Source organism: Bubalus kerabau, chromosome 17 (assembly GCF_029407905.1).
Source record: "Bubalus kerabau isolate K-KA32 ecotype Philippines breed swamp buffalo chromosome 17, PCC_UOA_SB_1v2, whole genome shotgun sequence".
Taxonomy (NCBI): Eukaryota; Metazoa; Chordata; class Mammalia; order Artiodactyla; family Bovidae; genus Bubalus; species Bubalus kerabau.
Window position 1 is genome coordinate 50,312,735 of NC_073640.1, and position 25,650 is coordinate 50,338,384.

Consider the following 25,650-nt stretch of genomic DNA (forward strand, 5'->3'; position numbering starts at 1 on the left):
GACAGAGAAACGTTTCATCATAGCAGGGTCAATTCATTAGGAAGACACACAATCATAAATGTGCATATACTGTACTAACAGCTTTAACATATTGTTACATGAAGCAAAAACAAAATGAACTAAAAGTAGAAAGAGACAAATCCACTACCATAATTTTCATTTATCTTCTACCCCTTATATATTTAACTGTTAAAAAAAAGTGAGATTTAAGATAAGCCTAGATATTTTCAGATGTTTCCTGAAGTTTTTTGAGAGATGAAAAACTCTTCTATCTATGAACCAATACATAAAAATTTTAAGATGAGAAGGATGCTGCAGTGTGGTCCCCAGCAGGCTTATCCAGTTTCTTTCCTGAATGAACTCAGCACAGGACAAATTCAATTATTACTCATCTGAGGACCACCCTTCCTAATCTTTACTTTTCAGACCTCATCATCAGGAAAACAGTCATAAATGTATGTACTTAACAGGGCTTGAAATCAGGAAAACAGTCATAAATGTATGTACTTAACAGGGCTTGAAAATACTTGAAGCAAAAAAAAAAAGAAAGAAAGAAAAGAAAATACTTGAAGCAAAACACCCTATCTCAGTAATTACTAGAACTAGAATTTTTTTTTAATCGGTAAGGACAAAGAATATCTAAATGACAATATCAACCCCCTTAACCTAGTAGGCTTTTATAGAATTATACCTTCACAAGTGCAGGAGGGAAAGAGGAAAAAAACCCAAAGAGAGGAGGAAGTGGGGGAGGGAAAGAATTAGAGCGCGAGCAACCTCTGTGTCCAGATTCTGCTAAGAGTTTGGGGATATTGAGACTTGATGTACCTACGTCCTGCTTGGGTATATATAGAGCACTTGCCGTATGTCTAGTACATGTATTAGGCGCTGCTAGTGCCAAGACGGTTTCTCTAAACCCCAGTAGCAGTTCCGCAGAGACACCTCAAACCCAAGCTGGCAGCGGGCGCCTCATTCATCCCCGTGAAGCCTCGAAGCCGGTGCCGCTTCAGCTGAACCCCAAGCCGGGAGGTCTACGGCACGCTCCCGCCCTGCCCACTCGCGCCCGCGCTTGCGCATCCCACGAAACCCGTTAAGGCGAGGACCAGGCCCTCCCTACGCGGGACTACATTTCCCACATGCCTCTGCGCCTAGTTTCCTTCCGGCTTCCTTGCTGGTTTCGGCTCGGAGAGGTGAGTTGGTCTCGTGCACTGAGGAAATGGGCGCGGGGGCGGCGCGGGGGCGGCGCGGTCTCTGTGTGCACCCGGCTGCAGTGACTGTGTAGTTTGTGACGCTGCCCGGACACTGTGTGCTCTGATGCGTCCTCTGTCCTCCTGCTTCAGGGCCGCGCAGATGCAGCGGCCCAGAATGGCTCCGAGTTAGATTTACGAACCCCACAGTGAAGGCCTGTAACAAAACAGACGCAGAACAACAGCTCTCAGAACCACAGCTTAACCAGAGCTCCCTCCCAAGGCAGCGCTCTTGAACTCGGAGACAGCTTCCAGCCCTGGCTATTGTACTCTGGCCATTCTTTCCGATGCCGGGAAGGCACAGCTTCACCCCAGGCTCCGTCTTATTTCCGTCGGGTAGTGTGTGTGATGGATGGTGGGAGCGAGGGTCGTAGCGGGGGTGTGTCCTTAGTCTGGCTCGGCTGAGGTGGGGAAAAAGGCTCACTGCGTCGATTCCCGTCACCGTCCCCCAGTCTTTAGAAAGAAGGAAATCTATATGATGTTTCCTCTTTGTTCCATGAAGTGTAATTTCAGTTCTTTTTCTAGACCCGGGGATACTTGTAAGAAGTGAAAAACAGGTCAGACTAAGACAAAAAGCAATCCTGCCGTTAATCTTGTTGAGAGAGAAAAGACAGAAAACCAACTACACAGTTAATAGAAAACGTTACTACTGCACAGGTCACGCAGCAGTTGTAAAATGCCATAAAGACTCCCTTTTTGAGAGCTTATAGCTTTCTTACCAGTGTTGCTCCAGACCTGCCTTGCTGTTTTTATTTTATTTCGGGAGACACCCGCTTGCTAAATTACCCTCACTTTACTAATAGCACTCAATCTCCAGTTAGTCCCTGCCTATCTTGTTCTCTCACTTCAGTAGCAGCGGTCATTCCAGAATGGTTCCCCACAGCCTCAGAATCCTTCAGCTGGAGCACAGCTGTTTACAGAGGGGCTTTTCTTATCCCTGTCCTCTGTCACATTCCAACGAATTTCCTCCCTCTCTTGAGTCAGTCCTATTTTGTTGGACTCTGCAGGCTTATTCCAGGTAGTCTTTAGCTAGTTAGGCTTTAACTAACCAGCTGAAATATCCTACCCAATGGCCTGGTATTTTGTTCTTCCTCTCCATTGGCTATTTAGATGAACACTTGGCAGTCATTTAATTCCACCTGTGAGCTGCTGCTTTCTAATAGTTTAAATGATCTGCAGGTCATACAGGGAGGCTAACTGCATAGCATTATTTTAGGCTGTCATTTATTGAGAAGATTACAGTTTAGTTGGAATCATACCCTAGGTATCCTTGATCTTTTCCACTGCCCTGAGGTCAAAAGCAGGAAAAGATGTTTGATGACAAAGTCTTAGCTTTTCAGTCTTAGCCTTTAGGAGTTTCAAGGTGATAGATTTTTAACAGAGAAATCTGTGTCAACAAGAGAAGGGAAATATTAGTAGGAAGGGAGGAAAACAGTATAGAAATTTAACAAGTGACTTGAAGTTTTTGACAGCGTATGTGTGTTTCAGATCACGTATTTATGTGATCTTATGAAAGGGAGTTTAGTATAGTGGCAATAGGATGAGTTATGGAGCTGAATTACCTGGATTCTAATCCTAACTTGCCACTTAGAACTCGGTGAAGTTGGGGCAGTTCATTTCATCTCTTTGCACCACTATTCCTTCATCTGTAAAAGGAGGATAATAATAGAACCTACTGTATAGGATTGCTATGAATAGGTGAATTAATATGTGTAAAGTCCTCAGATAATGCTTGACACATAAATGCTCAATAGATTTAGTTGTTATTATTAAATTGTAATTCCATGTTTTTCCTCATCACCCAGATCCAAAAATTATGAGGATTTTGCCATGTGTGCTTCATCCATCCTCATACTGTCTGTCCTTTTGTAAATTGTTGTTATTCAAGAGGAATTGCCTACCAACCTGAAGTTTTGAAATTTATTAGCATTATGAGGAAGACTGGGGCTGAGAAGCTCAAATTTTTTTGTGGAAGATAAAGAGCAGAAGAGAATTTTCTTTAATAATTGTGGGAAGAAATATGTAGTATTCTTCATTTTCAGTGATATAGCTGACTTTTATTAAACGTTTATTTGCAACTTTAGTGCATATATATGTAGAGTCTTATTTAATACTCATAACAATGCTTTGGGATAGAATCTATAGTTATCACCATTTTTTATAGGAGGACTCTAAGGCTGCAAAGTAACATGTCTAAGGTAACACAGTTTGATAACTATGAGAGCTGAGATTTATATCCTGTAAGTTTGACAGCAAAGCCTATGTTAGTAATTGCAACAGTATACCAAATCTCATCATTGCTGCTGCTAAGTTGCTTCAGTCGTGTCCGACTCTGTGCAACCCCATAGACGGCAGCCCACCAGGCTCCCCCGTCCCTGGGATTCTCCAGGCAAGAACACTGGAGTGGGTTGCCATTTCCTTCTCCAATGCATGAAAGTGGAAAGTGAAAGTGAAGTCGCTCAGTCGTGTCTGACTCTTAGTGACCCCATGGACTGCTCTCCCATCCATGGTATTTTCCAGGCAAGAGTACTGGAGTGGGGTGCCATTGCCTTCTCCGAATCTCATCATTATGTATACTTAAATCTTTCCCACTTTACTTAGTAATCCATCATCAGTAGTAGTAATGCGTAGTCAGTCGTGTCCAACTCTGCGACCCCATGGACTGTAGCCTGCCAGGCTCCTCTGTCCATGGGATTTTCCAGGCAAGTATACTGGAGAAGGCTACCATTTCCTCTTCCAGGGAATCTTCCCAACCCAGGAATCAAACCTATGTCTCCTGTGTCTCCTGCATCAGCAGGCGGGTTCTTTACCATTGCGCCGCTTGGGAAGCCCAGTCCATCATGAGGGGGAAGATATTGATCTAATGATAGCAAACACTGTCAAGTTACATCCAGAGTATAGCTGTGAGGTCTCTGTGGAGGTGCGTGGATTTCATACAATAAGATTTATGCTTTACAGTTTTTATTTTGATGATGTTACCTGCACAGTTAGACTAATAAGAAGATCTAGTAGCAGTTGGAGGACTTCATAGGCATCTTGGCTCAAAGTATTGGTTCAGAAGCAAAATAAATGCATTTGCCAGGATGCTGTGAAAGGAAGCAGTCATGAGACTGCTATCAGTACCTAAAAGACATGAGTCAGGGACTTTCTGTCTTTATTTTATAGGTAGTATTCTTAAGACATGGGCTTCACAGGTGTCAGGGTGGTGAATCCGCCTGCCAAGCAGATGCAAGTTTGATCCCTGGGTTGGGAAAATCCCCTGGAATAGGAAATGGCAACCCCACTCAGTATTCTTGCCTGGGAAATCCCTTGAACAGAGGAGCCTGGCGGGCTAAGGCCCAGGGAGTCACAGAGAGTGGGATGAAACAGAGCATGTACACACATCAAAGCTTGGATTTCTTTAGACTCCCTGTGCTCTCCTCCAGTTTGAATATGAGAGTGGTGAGGAGTATTTTGGAAGCAGGAATGGAAGAGGAAAACTCATAAAACTAACATAAGTCATTTGGGGGAGCTCTGAGGCACCTTTGGTTTTATCGCTGCTTTGTCTTCTTCCAGATCTGGCTTATCTGAACTCTGCAGATCTCTAACAGAAATCTTGAAAAGGACTGACCAGTGCTTGCAGTTCAAAACAATGGCCCATGTAAGTTGATGTTTCTTCTTCCTTTTTGAAATATTACCTATTTCTAGACCATGTATACATACTCTTTCCTTATTCTGAAACTTCTGTTTAATGGAACTCCATTCAATAACCTACTTTAGTCCCTCTCATTCCTGTGAGAGTTGGAGACAAATAGCCCAGTGTCCCCTCTGTGTGCCCTTCTCTTTTTTTCCACTAATGTGGATCATCTTCTGTCAAGAGCCATGAGGGAGCAAAAGTAAATTGCCTTAAGAAAAAAGCAGGTAATTTCTGCCAAATGTCCCCCCGTTAACATTTGTTATCTTAGTTTTTTATTTTAATACCTAAACTTCAACGAAAGCTTATTTCTCTGAAAACAGTGATTTTTGGTCTGGTTCTATATGGAAACAATTTACATCCGCAGGGACTTCCTTGGTGGTCCAGTGGTTAAGACTCTGCACTTCTAACTACAGGGACATGGGTTCAATTCCTAGTCGGGGAAATAAGATCCCACATGCCATGTGGCATGGCCAAAAACAAACAAACAGCAGCAACAAAAATTTACATCCCCAATATAGAATTTAGCATCTTTTAAAAGATTTTTAGAACTTTTTATTGATGCAAAACATACATAGAGAATAGTGCTCAAATCTTAAGTGTGCAGCTAAATGAATTTTCATAAATTGAGTTTTTCTGTTATATCAGCCCTCAGGAAAAGAAAGAATGTTATTGGCATTCAGATACCCCCCTTTCAGTTACTTTCTACCCACCCCATCCAAATGTAACCAAATGTAATCCTGACTTTGAATACCCTATAATAATTTTGCTTATTTTGAGGACTTTATATAAGTGAAATCATATAGTTCAATGTAACTTTTTTTATTTAAAAAACAGAAAACAATATACAGGAAGTCTTGTTGTATTCCAAATACAATTGCTGAACCATCAGAACCATCTGCGGATGTTTTGAAATGTTTGCAAATATCATCAAAGGGGATGTGTATAATTGGTGTTGCTGGCAGAAGGGAAGGCATAAGAGCATCGTACAGAGTAAGAGCCATTCCTCCGTTACATTCTTATTAGAAACGCACTTTCATGGTGCATTTCCCACGTAGCCCCTGCTTTTGTCATTTTGTAAAGTGAGTTCCTAAAAAGTTGAAAAAGTATTGAAGAAAATTGTGGAGAAACAAAGCAAGTGAGAAAAAAACATTTGGTAAAAGAAATAGGAAAGCTGAAAGAAAATACGAAAGCCAAAGATATCATATGTGCATGACCCATGTATTGGAGTTCTGTCCTGGGGGAAATGTGAAGCTAGTGGGAGGGTTGGAATTAATGTATAATGCAATAGAATTCTTTGCTTTAAAACAGTAGGAAAATAGGCACCCACCCAAAATGGTGGGAAAATTATGTAGTGTTAGAATGTCTTGATTTTCAGCAATGGATTATTGATACTAAGTGGGAGATCCCTCTTTGAACTTTCCTTGAAAATCTTGTGGTTTGATGAAAGAGAGAATTTCGTCTTATTTGACTGCTGATAAGGAAACCGCCAAACTTCTCCACAAACCTGAGTTTTTAAAATATGTAACAAGATTTCGTGTTGGCTGAAATATTAGTGCATTGAAATATTATGGTATGTAAGGCTTTGTAGAGGGTGGAAGAGGTAGGGATTTGATTGAGGCCTGGTTTTGTGAGGCTTAAAATTTCATATGCTGCCTTGATATCTTGTCAAGACTCCAGAGACCTAACTAAGAGTTTCCCTCCTCTCCCCAGATGGGGCCCCCATTTACCTGGCTAGTTCCTCTATTCGCCAGACCAGCTGAACCTCTCCTGGTCCTTAACCTAGTAAGTCACCTCCTTGCCAGCCCACAGAATTATTCAAACAAGCCATCACATCATCCTGCATTGGCCATGGAACCCATCATCCTCTTTTCACTATAAAGCCTGCCTCCCGCAGATTCTGTTTGTTCACCCTATTCCTGAGTACATCCCCTGTGTGGCCCTGTATGACGTGTAATATCTTCCTTTCCTGGGCTGTGAGTATATGTGACTAATAAACTGCCATCAGTCGCATCTATCAGGTGTCAGATATTCAGTCATCTCATACTGTGTAGGATCCCTCCCTCACGAGCGGGTTGAGTAGGAGGTGATCAGAACCGGACAGCAAATAGGTCAAGAATTATCTCCAGGAAACCCTGAGAGAAGAATACTAGGAGCAGAGTCCACTGTACAGTTTTACCAGATATGCTGGTTTCGAGCAGGGTTTCTCAATTTTGGAACTACAGTTGATCTTTGAACAGTGCAGGAATTAGGGGCGCTGACCCTCTGGGCAGTTGAAAATCTGACCCTCTGTGTATGCCATCCCTTCATATCTGGAATTCCTCATTATCTGCAGTTCCACATCCATAGATTCAGTGAACCTAGAATTGCATCATACTGTAGTATTTATGTCTGAGAAAAATACACATAGAACTGGCACCATGCATTTCAAATCCTTGTTGTTCAAGTGTTAACTGTACTAATATTTTAAACCAGAGAATCTACTCTGGCGGAGTGTCCTCTGCATTGTCAGATGTCTAACAGTATCCATGTTAGACATTTATTAGATGCTTCTAACACTCACACCCCCTCTCCCCAGTTGTGCCAATCAGAATTGTCTCTGGACGTGGCCGGATGTCTTCTTGGAAGTAAAATCACTGCTCATAATAATGATAATCATGATCCAGAGTGCTATTTTTAACACTTGGGGCTTCCCTGGTGGCTAAGACGGTAAAGAATCGGCAATGCAGGAGACTCGGGTTCAATCTGGGTCTCCCTGGGTCAGGAAGATCCCCTGGAGGAGGAAATGGCAACCCATTCCAGTATTCTTGCCTGGGAAATACTGTGGACAGAGAATCCTGGTGAGTTGCAGCCTGTGGGGATTGCAAAGAATTGGACACGACTGAGCGACTAAACGCACACACTCTCTAACTCAGAAGTGAGGAAAGGTGTTCAGTGAGGGATGATGAATGATAAAGAGCTAAGAAGATCATACAGATGCGTAAATAATGTGTTATTTATGCATATAACTCAGTTGCTCAGTCGTGTCTGACTCTTTGTGACCCCATGGACCTGCCAGGTTCCTCCGTCCATGAGTGTAAGTAATAGTGTAGAATGTGACGGTTGAGGAAGATTTTTGAGATTGTATTGAATCCAGAAATCCAAAGAGAGAGCGAAAAAAGATTGAATTTAATGCATTCGAAATGTGGACTGCCATGTAGCAGATTTTAAAAAATAAAAGAATTGGTCATAATAGGCAAAGTGCTTATAATAAAATCTGACTTTATGATGAACTTGAGTCATTTTCTTAGAGATTTTGTAGTACATTTGGGAGAAATTTTTATCAATATTTTTTCATTATCAGTGAAGGAAAAAGAAGATAGACAATCTCATACTTCTTAAGAATTTGTGGAGAAACAGCTTGCTGAAGGCTTGTGTGCACTGTTTCATTTCTTTGGGACTTCTTTTGGTTAATTCATTCCTTTCCAGATATTTTTGGGTAAAAATTTAATCTTACCTGCAGTCACAAGACGGTTCATAACATGTAGCGCTGTGTTTCAGTGATGCTAATTTTCTTACTGTCTCATTCACATGGCATACATTTGCTTGCTCTGGGCTTCCTCTGCTGGTCCAGTGGTTAAGAATCTACCTGCCAATGCAGGGGACATGGGTTTGATCCCTGGTCTGGGAGGATGCCACAGGGCATCTGAGCAACTAAGCACATGTGCCACGACTACCAAGCCTGCAAGCCCTAGAATATGTGCCGGCAACAAGAGAAGCCACTGCAATGAGGAGCGCATGCACCACAACTAGAGAGCAGCCCCCACTCACTGTAACTAGAGAAAGCCGGAGCACAGCAGTGAAGACCCAGCACAGCCAGAAATAAATAACAAATAAAGAAATAAATGTGCTTGCTCTGTGCTCCCTCCGTCTCTGCAATGCAATCATTGATCCCCTCTCTTTCTATTTATAAAAAAATATTTCATGTATTTTCACAAGTAATACATGAGTTTTATTTTTTTCAGGGTTCAGTGACGTTCAGAGATGTGGCCATTGACTTCTCACAGGAAGAATGGGAATTCCTGGACTCAGCACAGAGGGACTTATATAGGGATGTGATGTGGGAGAATTACAGCAACTTCGTCTCACTAGGTAAGGCAGTTTGTCTCAAATTATACTGACTTTCTCTTCTGTCAATTTGAGTACTGTGTTTTGAGAAACTAAATGAAATTTTTCCCTCTCTTCCAAAGGAATGGTGTAAGCTTTGTTAGGTTGGAAATAGGACCCTCCTTTTAACACTTGTCATTCTCAGGCTCAGCAGGCTAGGTCCTTCAGACTTTCTTCAGACTCTGTTGTTTCCATGTTTTCTTAGTACACAGGGGCTGGGTTTGAATTCTGGATTTTTTTTTTTTTGACAGAAACATTGTTCAAGAAACCAGAATTCACTATGTATTTGAGCTAAGAATTGATGGAGTGTCTTTCTAATCCATCTGTGAAGAGAATACCTAAACACAGGGATTCTGAATCTCTTTAAAAATAAGAGGAGCCTGTAGAATTTACATAGGAGGAGATGAATCCATATAGTTCGTCTAAAACTCAAGTAAATGCATTCTGTTTTGTATAACAGACATATTCAGTTCTACTTGCTTTGTGGTTGAAGGCTAAAAATCTAAGAACTTGACATTTAATATTAAACAAATATCCTAGTAAGTATCTGAGGATGTCTCAGGAAGCTTCTTATTCTTCTCTCAGCCAATTGATAACAATAGAAATCAACTGCTAATATACACATATATTATGGTATATGGTAGCTCAGATGGTAAGGAATCTGCCTGCAGTGCACGAGACCTAGGTTCAGTCCCTGGGTCGGGAAGATCCACTGAAGAAAGGAATGACTACCCACTCCAGTATTCTTGCCCAAAGAATTCCATGGACTGAGGAGCCGTGGACTGGCAGGCTACAGTCCATAGGGTCACAAAGAGTTGGACATGACTGAGTGACTAACACTTTCACTTTCATATATATAAATGCATATATTTGTACTTATGTACAAAGGCCAAAGCCTTTGACTGTGTGGATCACAATAAACTGTGGAAAATTCTGAAAGAGATGGGAATACCAGATCACCTGACCTGCCTCTTGAGAAACCTGTATGCAGGTCAGGAAGCAACAGTTAGAACAAGACATGGAACAATAGACTGGTTCCAAATAGGAAAAGGAGTACATCAAGGCTGTATATTGTCACCCTGCTTATTTAACTTATATGCAGAGTACATCATGAGAAACGCTGGGCTGGAAGAAGCACAAGCTGGAATCAAGATTGCCTGGAGAAATATCAATAACCTCAGATATGCAGATGCCACCACCCTTATGGCAGAAAGTGAAGAGGAACTAAAAAGCCTGTTGATGAAAGTGAAAGAGGAGAGTGAAAAAGTTGGCTTAAAGCTCAACATTCAGAAAACTAAGATCATGGCATCTGGTCCTATCACTTCATGGGAAATGGATGGGGAAATAGTGGAAACAATGTCAGACTTTATTTTTCTGGGCTCCAAAATCACTGCAGATGGTGACTGCAGCCATGAAATTAAAAGACGCTTATTCCTTGGAAGGAAAGTTATGACAACCTAGATGGCATATTCAAAAGCAGAGACATTACTTTGCCAACAAAGGTCCGTCCAGTCAAGGCTGTGGTTTTTCCAGTGGTCATGTATGGATGTGAGAGTTGGACTGTGAAGAAGGCTGAGCACCGAAGAATTGATGGTTTTGAACTGTGGTGTTGGAGAAGACTCTTGAGAGTCCCTTGGACTGCAAGGAGATCCAACCAGTCCATTCTGAAGAAGATCAGCCGTGGGATTTCTTTGGAAGGAATGATGCTAAAGCTGAAACTGCAGTACTTTGGCCACCTCATGCGAAGTGTTGACTCATTGGAAAAGACTCTGATGCTGGGAGGGATTGGGGTAGGAGGAAAAGGGGATGACAGAGGAAGAGATGGCTGGATGGCATCACTGGCTCAATGGACGTGAGTCTGAGTGAACTCTGGGAGTTGGTGATGAACAGGGAGGCCTGGCGTGCTGCGATTCATGGGGTCGCAATGAGTCGGACACGACCGAGCGACTGAACTGAACTGAACTGTACTTATGTATTATTCTGAACATTGTATATTACTAATTAATCCTCACAACAACTCTATGGGAAATGTACTATTATTATCCTTATTTCAGATGAGAAAATTTAGGCACAAAAGGTTAATAATTTGCTGAGGCAACATAGCAACAAAGGCAGGATGAACCTGTACTATCTGGATCCATATTTTGTGTTCTCAGCTGTTAAATAAGACTGCCTTCTCAGCAGAGCTTATATGAGTTTAAATTGTTTTAAAGCCTGTTCTTAACTATCTGGTGTCTGTTCTTAGTGGTCCTGAGGTTACCCTAGTGTGAGTGTTTTTCAACTTCCTAGCATTTCTTTGTGCTTAGACTTTATAAAATACCATTTTGAACTACTAGTTAATTATAAATTTAACCACATGTGAACCTAAAGACTTTGGGGTTTATAATTTCATGTCACATTATATTTTAAGCAGGTCCTTCCATGTCTAAGCCAGATGTGATTACCTTATTGGATGAAGGGAAGGAGCCCTGGATGGTTGTGAGAGAAGGAACAGGAAAACATCACCCTGGTGAGTGAGGGCTGAGTAGGCATGGGAAAATCATTACTGTAGGTAATAGCCAAGTACGTCAGGGTAGAGACATTCCCTTGATATTTACAGATCACTCTTCAAAAGCCTGTAGAGGAAAGGCCTAAGACCTAGGAAGCAAATTAAAATCTTTTAAACCTGGGCTAACAAGGGAATTTCCTACTGGCCTTGATTACAACTCTCTATTTCTCACATCATATTTCTCTCCCACTTCAAAGAAAAAAGCTGTTCTCAGTAGAAGGAAAACAAATGATAATGTAAGAGTTAAAATCACAGAATAGAAAAAGAAAAGAAGTAGAGAAACTTAACAGAGCTTAGAGTTGATCTCTCGATAAGATCAACAAAATTAATAAACACCAAAAAAATAAAAGTAAAAAATAAATAAATAAATAAACACCAACTTGACTAATCAAGAAAAAAAGAGAGACAACATAAATTACTAATACCAGGAAAGAAAGAGAGGTTTTCGCTTAACATATTATATCCATTAAAAGAATAAGAGTGCTCACTTCAGCAGCACATACACTGAAATTGGAACAATACAAAGAAGATTAACATGGCCCCTGCACAGGGTTGACATGCAAATTCATGACATGTTCCATATTAAAATAAGAGCGAATATCATGAATAACTTTATGCCAGTAAATTTGACAACTTAAATGGAAAAATTCCTTGAAAAATACAAACTTAGCAGATCTGACACAAGAGTAAAAAGAAAATATGCATAATCTCATATCTACTAAAGTAATTAAGTTCATTATCAGAAGTCTTTCCAGAAAGAAAATGCTAGACCCAGATAGTTTCCCTGGTGAATTCTATTAAATATTTAAGGAAGTAATAGTACAGTATTACACATATTCCTTCAGAAAAAGAACTCCTTCCAACTCATTTTATGAGGCTACTTTAATTCTTACACTATGTTCATGAAGGATATAAGTTTATAATTCTCGCCCCCCTCCCCGCCTTGGTAATTTCTGTCCTTCTTGAACATAGATGTAAAATGCTTAACAAAATATCAGAAAATTAAATCCAGCAATATATAGTAATGATGACTAAATAGAGTTTACCCCAGGAAATTATGCTTGGTTTAACATTTCAAAATTAATCAGTATAATTTACCATATTAACAGAAATGTGAGAAATCATTTGATTATCTCCATGGATGTAAAAATAGCATATGACAAAATTCAATATCCATTCATGATAAAAACTCTCAGGAAACAAGAAATTGAAAGGAGCTTCCTCAGTGTGATAAAGGGCATCTGCTGAAAAAATACTACATCATTAACTTTATCATACTTGATTGAAGAGTATGACTGAACAAGGCAAGGATGCCTTGACTGAACTAAGACTGAACAAGGCAAGGATGCCCAGTCTCCCTGTATCTACTTAACATCAAATTGAAGGTCCGAGCATTACAATCAGGCGAGAAAAAGAAATAAGAGATATAAAGATCAAAAAGGAAGAAGTAAAACTATTTGGAGATGGTATAATTATATACTTAGAAAATCCTAAGGAATCAAAGCAACATCTATTCAAACTAGTAAGTGAAGATCACAGGATACAAAGTTAAGCTACAAAAATCAGTTTTGTTTTTATATATGAAAAAAATTGGAAAATTAAAGTTAAGTCAATTAAGAAAAATTAAAGTAAATTAAGTCAGTTTACAGTAGTGTCAAAAAACAAAATCCTAAGGAATAAATTTGACAAAATGTGCAAAACCTCTACAATAAAAGCCATGGAACATTGCCAAGATGATCTGATGAATAGAAAGATACCATTTTGGGGATGGGATGCAACACAGTTCCAGGCACAATCCTAGGAACCTTTTTTTAAAATTTTGTAGATACTTGACAAACTGATTTTAAAATTTATATGGAAAAGCAGTGCACTTAGCATGTCTAAAACAATCTCAAACAAGGAAGAACATGTTATAGAACTTGGACTACATGACTTCAAGATACTTTGAGATATATTATAAAACTAAATTACTCAAGACATTGTGGTATTGGCTAAGGATCAGCAAACAGAACAGAGACCCTAGATGTAGACCTCACCTGCACTTAGTGTCATATATTTACTGACGAAGGTGTCAAAGCCTTCCAATGGAAAAAGGAAAGTATTTCAACAAATGATACTGGAATAATTGGGGAAAAAAATCTTGACCTCATATCACAATTAATTTGAGATAGATTTTAGACCTAAATATAAAAACTAAACATTAAAAAATCTTAAAAGTCAAATGTAAAAAATAAAATAAAAATTTAAAAACTAGGTATATATTTTATATGTAAAAAATACAGAAACAAAATGTAAATGGGCTTCCCAGGGTGGTGCTAGTGGCAAAGAACCTGCCTGCCAGTGCAGAAGACTTAAGACACAGGTTTGATCCCTGGCTTGGGACAATCCCCTGGAGGAAGGCATGGCAACCCACTCCAGTATTCTTGCCTGGAGAATCCCATGGTCAGAGGAGCTTAGCGGGCTACAGTCCATAGGGTTGCAGAGTCAACAGGACTGAAGTGACTTAGCAGGGATGCAAATCTTTTAGAGGAAAACATAGGGGAATGACTTGATATTAGGTAAAAGTTTCTTAGGAGAAAGCAGTAACCATAAAAATTAAAAATTGATGTCATAATTTATCCAAATAAAAAACTTTATCTCATCAAAATATACTAATAAAAAAATGAATAAGCAAGTCATAGACTGAGAGAAAATAGTAGTAAAACAAAGGACCAATATCCAGTTGATACACTACAACTCAACACTATAATGATAGGCAACTCAATTAAAAATGCGTAAAAAGTACATCCATACGATGGAATAACACTCAGCAACAAAAAGGAATATATTCTTAATACATGTGATAATTTGGGTGAACCTGGAAGAAATTATGTTGAGTGAAAAAATAATCATAAAAGGTTATACCATATGACTCTAATTAATATTTATGAAACAATAAAATTATAGAGATGGAAATTGGATTAGTGGTTACCTGAGGTTAGGAATGTAGGGAGGGGGAAAGATGGTTGAAGCTACAAAGGAATAAAACATTGTGGTTATGATACAGCTGAGTCTTGATTGTGGTGAGGGTTAGGCAAGGCTATGTGTTATGTTATGTGTTAGTGGCTCAGTCGTGTCCAACTCTTTGCGACCCTACAGACTATAGCTCGCCAGACTTCTCTGTCTATGGGATTCTCCAGGCAAGAATAGTGGAGTGGATTGCCATTCCTTTCTCCAGAGAATCTTCCTGACCCAGGGATTGAACCCTGGTCTCCTGTATTGCAGGCAGATTCTTTACTGTTTGAGCTACAAGGAAGTCCTCAGGCAAGGCTATCAGTTCAGTTCAGTTCAGTCGCTCAGTTGTGTCTGACTCTTTGTGACCCCATGAACCATAGTATGTCAGGCCTCCTTGCCCATTACCAACTCCCAGAGTCCACCTAAACCCATGTCCATTGAGTCAGTGATGCCATCCAGCCATCTCATCCTCTGTCGTCTCCTTCTCCTCCTGTCCTCAATCTTTCCCAGCATCAGGGTCTTTTCCAATGAGTCAGCTCTTCGCATCAGGTGGCCAGAGGATTGCAGTTTCAGCTTCATCAGTCCTTCCAATGAACACCCAGGACTGATCTCCTTTAGAATGGACTGGTTGGATCTCCTTGCAGTCCAAAGGACTCTCAAGAGTCTTCTCCAACACCACAGTTCAAAAGCATAAATTCTTCTGCACTCAGCTTTCTTTATAGTCCAACTCTCACATCCATACATGACTACTGGAAAAACCATAGCCTTGACTAGATGGACCTTTGTTGGCAAAGTAATGTCTCTGCTTTTTAATATGCTGTCTAGGTTGATCATAACTTTCCTTCCAAGGAGTAAGCATCTTTTAATTTCATGGCTGCAATCACCATCTGCAGTGATTTTGGAGCCCAGAAAAATAAAGTCAGCCACTGTTTCCACTGTTTCCCCATCTATTTGCCATGAAGTGATGGGACTGGATGCCATGATCTTCGTTTTCTGAATGTTGAGCTTTAAGCCAACTTTTTCACTCTCCTCTTTCACGTTCATCAAGAGGCTCTTTAGTTCTTCTTCACTTTCTGCCATAAGGGTGGTGTCATCTGCATATCTGAGTTTATTGATATTTCTCCCGGAAATCTTGATTCCAGCTTGTGCTTCCTCCAGCCCAGCATTTCTCATTTTGTACTCTGCATATAAGGCTATACATTTGGTAAAATTGCATAGACCTGTATACAAACACATACATGAGGGCATGTATAACTGATGAAATCTATATCAGCCCTATGGATTATTCCAAGGGTAATTTCTTGGTTTGAATATTGTACTATAGTTTGTAAGATGTTCACATTGAGAGGGAGGGTGAAGGGGTCGTGAGACTTCCCTGTACTTTTCTTTGCAGCATCCTGTGAATCTGCAGTTATTTCAAAACAAAAAGTAAATAAAAATGTCCTGTTGGGGGTGATAGGTAAAAGATTTGAGCCAAGAGAGGAGCTACTCTCTTTCTTGATCAATGACTATAATTCATCATGATCTAAACCTGTACTAGGCAGCTCCAGCTGCCGTAACAAAATACCATAGAATAGGTGACTTAAACAACAGAAACGTATTTTCCCACAATTCTGGTGGCCAGAAGTCCAAGGTTAGGATTTTGGGGCCTGATGAGGGCTCTCTTCTGGCTTGCAGATGGCCCCGTTCTCACACTTTCTTCACATGATGAAGAGAAAGATCTCTCTCTTCCTCCTGTAAGGCCATTGTCCTGTCCTATTCTGTCCAGCAGTCCTGTGAATTAGGATCCCACCCTTATTACTTCATTTAACCTTAATTGCCTCCTAAAAGCACTGTCTCCAAATATAGGCATATTGTGTGTTTAGGGCTTAAGTATATTTTGGAGGGACAAAATTCAGTCCATAGCAATGTCTATATAGGGTCCAGTTTCTTTCCAGTCTAACTAGTATACATACACTTGCTTGCCTAAAAATATGTGCATTTATTCAGCAGTACTTGCATGCCCAATCTGAACCAAGCACTGTGCTACACACCAGTGGGACAGTTGTGAGCAAGAGTGGTAGTTCCCAGCAGTCTTCTTGTTAATAAGGGTAAGGACATTAAGTTAACAAGTAAATGAATAGTATTATGTAGTGACAAGTGTTATTAAGAAAAGCGAGGAGAACCGGAGATAGAAATTGGGAGATGTAGACAGATTTTTGGGTGTTTGGGGCTTTTTGAAGAGATGATTTTTGAGTGGAGACAAGAAAAAAGAGCTTAGACCATTTGACTATCTAAAGCAAGAAGCAAAAACTGTCCTAATGAAACAGTAAATGCAGAGACCTTGGGTCAGAGGGCAAAGACTTTGATGTTTGAGGAACAGCAAAAAGGCCAGCATGCAAATTTTTATTATCATCCTTACCTGTTTTCTAGATGATCTTACTTGCAAAGCAGAAATAGAAACACAGTTGTGTAGAGAACAAACGTGTGGCTACCAAGGGGGAAGTTCAGGTAGAATGAATTGGGAGATTGGGACTGACATATTTACACTATCGATACTATTATAAAATAGACAAATAATGATAACCTACTGTATAGCACAGGGAACTCTACTCAGTGCTCTGTGATAACTTAAATGGGAAGGAAATCCAAAAAAGACAGGATATATGTAAACATATAACATATAGCCCATTGACATTGCTGTACAGTAGAAACTAATACATTATAAAGCAACTATACTCCAATAAAAATTTTAAAAAGAAGAGGAGGAGGAAGGCCAGGATGATTATTCAAAAGTTAAGTGAGAAGTAGAGTAACAAGATGAAGTCAGAAAGTTAGGTAAGGGCTAGGTCATGTAAAATTTGAGTATCATAGGGGAAGTCATTGTGATAGAAAGCCATTGGAGATTTCTAAGCAGGGGAATGTCATGAGCTGATTTGCCTTATAAGTATCACTCTATAGAGAATAGATCAAATAGGGGCAAGATGAATAGTAGGAAGACCAATTAGGAGGCTATTTCATTTGTCCCAATGGAATATGGTAGTGGCTTTGATTTGAATTTTACTGGTGGGAGATAGACAGATGTTAGATTCATGGTGGGTTTGCCCAGAATATACTGCTGGGCTGCTCCTCAGTCTGAATCCTCCACACTTGAGGCTGCTCCCACAAGTGGATGTTTTCTTTACCCAGATTGAACTCCTCATACAGCCTCCTTCTCCCTATGTGGATAAGGAGCGTCTTTGTCTTTTAGTTGGTGCATTTTATCCATTTGCAGTTAAGTAATTTTCTTATATGTGCTGTGCTTAGTTGCTTAGTTATGTCCTACTCTTTGCAACCCCATGCACTGTTGCCGGGCATGCCACCCCATGGACTGTTGGCCCTCCAGGCTCCTCTGTCCATGGGGATTCTCCAGGCAAGAATACTGGAGTGGGTTACCATGCCCTCCTCCAGGGGATCTTCCCGACCCAGGATTTGAACCCAGGTCTCCTGCATTGCAAGTGAATTCTTTACTGTCTGAATCACCAAGGAAATATATAAACCTTATATATTTAGGTTTAAATCCACCTTCTTTTTTCTGTTTGTTCAGCATTCTCTTTTTTCCCTCTCATGCCTATTTTGGATTAATCAAAATATTTTAGCTTTTGCCTCTTGAGTGTGTTAGTTATACACACTTTAATTTTTAATAGCTGCTCTAGAGGTTAGCACATGCATTCTTCAGTTACTGCATTGTACCTTAAATTAGTTCCTTTATATCTTTCTCAATATTGTAGAGACATTAATAACATTTAAATTCTTTTTAGGTATCCTCTACTTTGTCTACTGTTGTTAGGTATCTTAACTCTATATACATTTAGATCCCCATAGAGTATTAATTTAAATACTATTATTAATACTGATTTAGAGTTACCTACACAGGTACCTTTTACAGTGCTCCTTTTTCTTTTCTCTACTGTAGTGCTTCTGCTTAGAATCATTTTCTCTGTTCCTGAAGAACTTCCTTTAGTATTTCTTTTATTGTGCCTGTTGGCAATGAATTCTCTTAAGTTTTATTTGAAACTATCTTCATTTTGTCTTCATTTTTAAAGGGTATAGAATTTTGTCTTCATTCTTTGGAGTACAGAACTCTGGATTGGCTGTTATTTTCTCTTAGCAGCTGTCTTCTTGTTTTTCTGGCTTCTGTCATTTTCATTGAGTAGCAGTTTGTCGGTCATGTTGTAATTCTGTTGGAGGTATTGTTTTGGAGATATTTTTCCTGTTTTCCCCATACACTTTAATATTTGGTGTGTAATTTTACAGAAGATAGGTTTTTTTAGATACACATATGTGTTATTATCAGAAATACAATGTCTTCTAGAGATGTCTAATCCATTCACTGGTAATGATATTGAAAACTCAGCCTCTGCATGCTGGTGGTGAATCAAATCTCAGAGACAGAGTTTTGGGTGAAGTAGAAAAGAATAGCTTTATTTCTTTGCCAGGCAAAGGGGGACACAGTGGGCTTGTGCTTTAAAAATTGTGTGTCCCAACCTGGGAGGAGTTGGTGAGAGTTTTATAGCAATAGTTCAAGATCAGGGTTACTGATAAGGATCAGAGGGTGTGCAGGGCCTGTATTCCTTTAATTTAATCTGGCCTCTGGTGGTCTCCTGAAGAGCTTCACTGGTTCCTTTAATCTGGCCTCAGGTGGTGTCTTGTTGAGCTTCTCAAGGTTATCAAACTGTCACCTCTCTGGAACATCTTCCAGTTGCTGGGGGTTTTAGGTCTGCAGAAGAGCTCAAAGATACTGTTACGTGTATGCCTTGTGGTGGAACCAGGACTCTGACCCAAGGTTGCAGTATTGTTTCTTGACTGCCCCTTTCTCGTTTCTGCATCCTCTCCTTTCCCTGATTAGCACCTGTTCAGATTTTCCCTTTGGAATCTAGGGAAGGTCCATGGAGGCTGGAGTCTATTCTCTGCAAAGAAACAGGGGACACAGAAAGTTTTCCATGCCCAAGAGCCCCAAAGGGTCCTACTTGGTTTCAGTAATAGGCATTATTTTAGGTGCTTTTTATTTCTGTATAGTTTTCTTTCTTCTGGAACAGGAAAACATTGTGTGTTTGCTTTCTTGTTTTCTTTCAGACTTGGAGTCCAGATACAGTGCCAATATTTTATCTTCAGAAAAGGACATTTACGAAATATATTCATTCCAGTGGGAGATAATGGAAAGAATTAAAAGCTGTAGCCTTCAGGACTCCATTTTTAGAAATGATTGGGAATGCAAAAGCAAAATTGAGGGGCAAAAGGAACCACAAGAGGGATATTTTGGGCAAGTGAAAATTGCTTCTGAAAAAATGACCACTTACAAAAAGCATAATCTTCTTGCCGAATATCAGAGAGTTCATAATGGAGAAAAGTTGTATGAATGTAAGGAATGTAGGAAGACCTTTATTCGTCGCTCAACACTTAGTCAACACCTGAGAATTCATACTGGTGAGAAACCGTACAAATGTAAGGAATGTGGGCAGGCCTTTAGACAGCGTGCACACCTTATCAGACATCACAAACTTCATACTGGTGAGAAACCCTATGAATGCAAGGAATGTGGGAAGGCCTTTACAGTCCTCCAAGAATTGACTCAGCATCAGAGACTTCATACTGGTGAAAAGCCCTATGAATGTAAGGAATGTGGAAAGGCCTTTAGAGTACATCAGCAACTCGCTCGACATCAGAGAATTCACACTGGAGAGAAGCCCTATGAATGTAAGGCATGTGGGAAGACCTTTAGGCAGTGTACACACCTTACTCGACATCAAAGACTTCATACTTCAGAGAAGCTCTATGAATGTAAGGAATGTGGGAAGGCCTTCGTGTGTGGTCCAGACCTTAGAATACATCAGAAAATACATTTTGGGGAGAAACCCTATGAATGTAAGGAATGTGGAAAGGCTTTTAGGATATGTCAACAGCTTACTGTCCATCAGAGTATTCATACTGGTGAGAAACCCTATGAATGTAAAGAGTGTGGGAAGACTTTTAGATTAAGGCAACAACTTGTTCGCCATCAGAGAATTCATACTCGTGAGAAACCCTATGAATGTATGGAGTGTTGGAAGACCTTTAGTAGTTACTCACAACTTATTTCCCATCAGAGCATTCATATTGGTGAGAGACCTTATGAATGTGAAGAATGTGGGAAGGCCTTTAGACTGCTGTCACAACTTACTCAACATCAGAGTATTCATACTGGTGAGAAACCTTATGAATGTAAGGAATGTAGAAAACCTTTTCGACTTCTCTCACAACTTACTCAACATCAGAGTATTCATACTGGAGAGAAACCTTATGAATGTAAGGAATGTGGTAAAGCTTTTAGACTTTATTCTTTTCTTACTCAACACCAGAGAATTCATACTGGTGAGAAACCCTACAAATGTAAGGAATGTAAGAAGGCTTTTAGACAACATTCACACCTTACTCAACATCAGAAAATTCATAATGTAATTTAATACAAGGCTTTCAAATGCACATTATGTTACAGAACGTCAGAAAATTCATTTTTGAGAGAATTTGATGCTCCTCATTAAGCATAAAAAATTTATATTTCAGAAAAAAATGTTGCTTTAATGGTTGCTTCCATCACCATTCAAGCATTGTCTTCAGCATATTCATATGAGAAAGTAATATAATGAATGCAGGAAAATCTTTAGCCTTATCTATCTTTTATCACCATTTCACCACTGTATTACCAGTGTATTATTGGATAGGTACTTAAATTTCTGTGCCTCATTTTGCTCACTTGTAAAATGGTGATAATAGTATCTATGAATATTAGCTATTTATTGCTGCATAATAAAATACCACAAACTTAGTAGCTTAAAATAATACACATTTATTATCTCAGTTTCTATAGGTCAGGAGTCTAGGCATAACTTAGTTGGGTCTTCTGCTTCAGGGCCTCTCACAAGGCTAAAATCAAGGTGTTGACCATGACTGAGTCTCATCTGAAGGTTCAACTGGAGAAGAGATCCACTTCTAACCTCATGTGGTTGTTGTCCAAATTAATTTCCTGAGGGCTGTTGCACTGAGGTCTTCAGATTCTAGCTCGCTGTTGGCTGAAGGCTGACTTCAGTCAGTTCCTTGCTACATGAGCCCCTTCAGCATAACTGCTTGCTTCGTAAGAGAATGCAACCCAAGAAAGCAAGAGTCTGCTAGCATCGAAGAAGCTATCATCTTGTGTTTCTAATCGTTGAAATGACATTTCATTACCTTTGCTACCTTCTGTTGCATGGAAGCAAGGAACTAGGCTGCCCTACACTAAAGGGAACAGGCTTATAGAAGAGTATGAATCCCAGGAGGAAGGGATCACTGGGGCCAATTCAGAGTCAGCCTGCTGTATCATTGTGAGGATTGAGTAGTTAATACTTGGAAAAACCGCAGCCATATAGCATGTTTTCTGTAAATATTATCTATAGTTGTTATTAACATCATTAGTGTTAGTGAATTCATATGAAAGGAAGATCCTATAGAAGTAATAACTGTAGAAATGCCTTCTGTCACTGCTCAGCACTTACTAAACCTAAGATTATTCTGGATAAAATCTAGGAGGTTATTTTGAATGTGAGAAGTTCTTCATCACTTGAGCTGCATCAGAAATTTCATGCTGAAAAAAAACCCTGATGAATTTCGTGAATATGAGGTTAAGAATATAGTGATTGAAGAAGCAAAGAGAAATATGAAATTGTTTTCCTATAATAAATTACAAGGTAAATGTTTTATAGTCTGTATTCTCTGACCACCACTCAAAATTAATTAGAAACTATCAAAAAGATGGCCAAAAAAAAAAAAAAAAAAGAAACTAACCACTTGGAAATATAATTGTGTATGTGTGTGTGCACCTGTGTGTGTATATGTTACTCTTGTAGAAAGAAAGAAAACATTCCATTGCAACTAGTAAATTTTTTGATGCTCATAGTATCCCATCTTCAACCAGTAGAAGCTGGGTTTTTTGACATGACCCCAATAGCAGTTTAATAGTTTACTTGGTTATGGCTGCCTAATTTGGTCAGTTTGGGAAGATGCTTGGGTACCAGCTCATCATTCTGAAAACTAATAAATAAAGGGAAAAGTATTTATTTTGTTTTTTTTTTCCATGTGAATCAAGTCTCAGGGTCACCCAAAGCTCATCAAATATAATTTTTTTTTAATAAATCTTACCAGTAAATACAGAAAAAAAGATATTTGGATTAGAAAAATCATTTTCTAGTTCCTAATTTAAAGAATAATGTCCAGAAAGTGGTCTTCAAGGGATATTAAAACTATTTGGGGAAAGAGTTTATAGTGAGAACTTTATATTGGATTTATCAAGCTGACCATTTCTAAGCCCTTTGGTTGATTTTAACGTCTATAATAGTGAAACTGTCAGACAATATGCACCTCCTGGTATAATGCAGTTAGGAAGTACATGTCACTACCTATGAAGTTTTCTTGCCAAAATAATGAACAGAATGAATCAAACTTTTAAATCAAAAAATTTTTTAAACCCAAGAACTTGAGAAATAGATGAACAAAGTAAATGTTACCACAGGAAGCAGCCAAGCAGATCCAGAATGTATAAAATTCCCAAAACAATTCCCCAAAATGAGCTGATTTCTTCAACTGTTGAGTGGCATGAAAAAAGAAGGGCACTGTTAACAGATTTTTAAAAAAAGACTTGAGGCACATCAACTAAATTCAATATGTGGGCATTATTTGGACCCAGATTGAACAAAGTGTAAAAAGACATTTTGGAGACTGGGGAAAATGTGGACATGCACTGAGTATTAGATGATTTTTAGAAATAACTAGTTTTGTTGTTTAGTTACTAAGTTATATCCATGGACTGTAGCCCACCAGGCTCTTCTGTCCTTGGGATTTCCCAGGCAAGAATACTGGAGTGAGTTGTCATTTCCTTTTCCAGGGGATCTTCCTAAATCAGGGGATCTTCCCAACCTAGGGGTCGAACCTGAATCTCTTGGGTCTCCTGCAATGGCAGGTGGATTATTTACCACTGGCGCCACCCGGGAAGCTTGATAATAATATCAGTGTGGTTATTAAAAAATAAAAGATTTTATGATTAGAAATAAATATATAGGAAATAGTAAGATACCCAGATTTGTATTAAAATATTCCAGCAAAAGAAAATTGGCAAAGAGAGCTAGAAAATATCAATAGATTGGTAAAATGTTAATAATTACTGAAGTAGAATGGTTGTTTATGGGGGTTTCATTGTTCTAATATTTTTACTTTTTTATGTGTTTGGAAGTTTCCATAATAAAATATTTAAAATCAAATTATACACTGCTTCAGAAATCATTGTTAATAAGATGCCTGCATATATGAACTTGTTGGATGTCACCAAAGTTCTATTCAGTGAGGAACTTATGCCTCTGAATGCATTAAGAAAATCTTGTTTGTAGGCCTTCACTTTTCCACAGCCATCAAAGCTGGGCCTGTCACATGGATAAATGTGTTAAAGGAATGAGTAAACCTTTATGTCAAGAAACCAGAAAAAGAACAAAGGAAAACCAACAGAGGAGAAGCAAAGTAAAATTAAAATTAGAAATTAATTAAGGGGTTAGATACTAGTAGACTTAATCTGATGTTAATGACTATATCTTGGCAAGTCTAATCAATGAAAAGAAAATGAAATATGAAACAGCATTAACGATGATAAAAGGGACATAACTACAGATTATCAAGAAATTTTTCTTTTAATTCTAAGGTAACACTTTGTATGTACAATATGTGTTCCAATATATGTCAAAACAGAGGGATTACATTTTCTTCTCTAAGAATGTTATCACAACTGATTGGTCTAGAACCCAAACAGACCAGCAAATAAATGTGTGTGTATGAAGTTCCTGTTGAAGGGAAAAAATCTGATAGTTGCATAGGTGAAAGCCTTAAGAAACAGATAATCCTTAACAGGATTTTAGCAATTAATTTTGCACAGGTAAAATAGTCCTGATATAAAACTAGACGTGGATAAATCCTAAAGAGCAAAATCTAGACCAGCTTCATTTATGACGATTCTGTTAATTCTAAATAGTTGTATTTAGAATTTATTACAAAATCAGCCTTCATTAATAGGTTAGTGTTTTGCCTTTTCCAAGCACAAAATATCTCCATAATGCCTGTGTTTAACCTAGCACAAGACCTTAACCCAACATTCTCCTCAAGTTTGTTTCAGGGATACTAATCCATGAGGATATTTGAAAAAAGGTATCGTGGGGAAAATCATGAATGAAACCAAGGATAAAATATCTATTTTGTGGGGTAAAATCCAAGTACCTGTTACCAGCTTGTTAAAAGATGTATTCAAGATATATTTTCATTTAACACAGTATATCTCAAATTTACTTCGCTGTGCAATTCTCTCACTCCAAATATCCCTTAACACCTTTAGAATGCGAACCATTCTGGTAGATATTAGCATAACCTCGGTGAGTGTCTTGCAGGATGTTATTTCAGACATTATGGTGAGTGAGTGTGTTGTGGAAGGGTGAGGAAGGACACTTCTCCGCAGCTCACATCATACTCTGAAAGCAGCTTCCGGCTTGAATACTGGGCTAGTGCTTTTCTACAGAGTGGAAACGATTTCAGCCTGGTCCTTTGTAGTGTATATAGTAAACATGCTGAAATAATCTATTAAACAGTGATTAGGACATAAATGATTTTTCATTGAAATAAAAATGCTATATTAAATATCATTTGTGTATTTTCTTTCTTTTTAGAGTCAAGATTTTCTCAAAGGTGCATATCTAGAAGTGCTGTATAGACTTTGCTTCACATATTGCCAGATTGTTGCCCCATCCTTGCACCAATTTTGAATCCCTTCAGTTATTAAAGATGAGTGTATTTCCCTGATTACAAGCAAATTGAGCACATTTTTTCATATGTGTTTATTGACCAATCATATTTTCCTAAAAGTGCTTTTTTATTCACGTACTTTCTCTGTTTCTTTTTGGGTTTTCTCATTGATTTTTTAGGATCCTTAAAGTAATCTAGGTATTGATAATTCCAGGTATTGTTGTTCAGTTGCTCAGTCATGT

General features: G+C 38.9%; 1 protein-coding gene and 1 non-coding gene across 9 annotated transcripts; both read left to right on the top strand.

Moving 5' to 3' along the window:
- Positions 1 to 937: 937 nt before the first annotated feature.
- ZFP14 (ZFP14 zinc finger protein) lies at positions 938 to 23,883 on the top strand. Of its 8 annotated transcripts, none has more exons than XM_055553320.1 (7): positions 938 to 1,187; positions 4,800 to 4,884; positions 5,755 to 5,910; positions 6,631 to 6,702; positions 8,922 to 9,048; positions 11,474 to 11,572; positions 19,700 to 23,883. In XM_055553320.1, the coding sequence occupies exons 2-7, from the start codon at positions 4,876 to 4,878 to the stop codon at positions 21,064 to 21,066; spliced, it is 1,830 nt and encodes a 609-aa protein (XP_055409295.1). In that variant the 5' UTR covers positions 938 to 1,187; positions 4,800 to 4,875; the 3' UTR covers positions 21,067 to 23,883. The 8 variants fall into 8 exon arrangements, with proteins under 8 accessions (XP_055409295.1, XP_055409298.1, XP_055409299.1 ...); XM_055553323.1 differs by having other exon boundaries at positions 939 to 1,187; positions 11,477 to 11,572; XM_055553322.1 differs by lacking the exon at positions 938 to 1,187 and adding an exon at positions 1,399 to 1,580.
- On the top strand, positions 12,092 to 12,198 carry LOC129632653 (U6 spliceosomal RNA). Its single transcript, XR_008704640.1, has one exon. It is a non-coding gene; the product is annotated as a U6 spliceosomal RNA (small nuclear RNA).
- Positions 23,884 to 25,650: the final 1,767 nt, after the last annotated feature.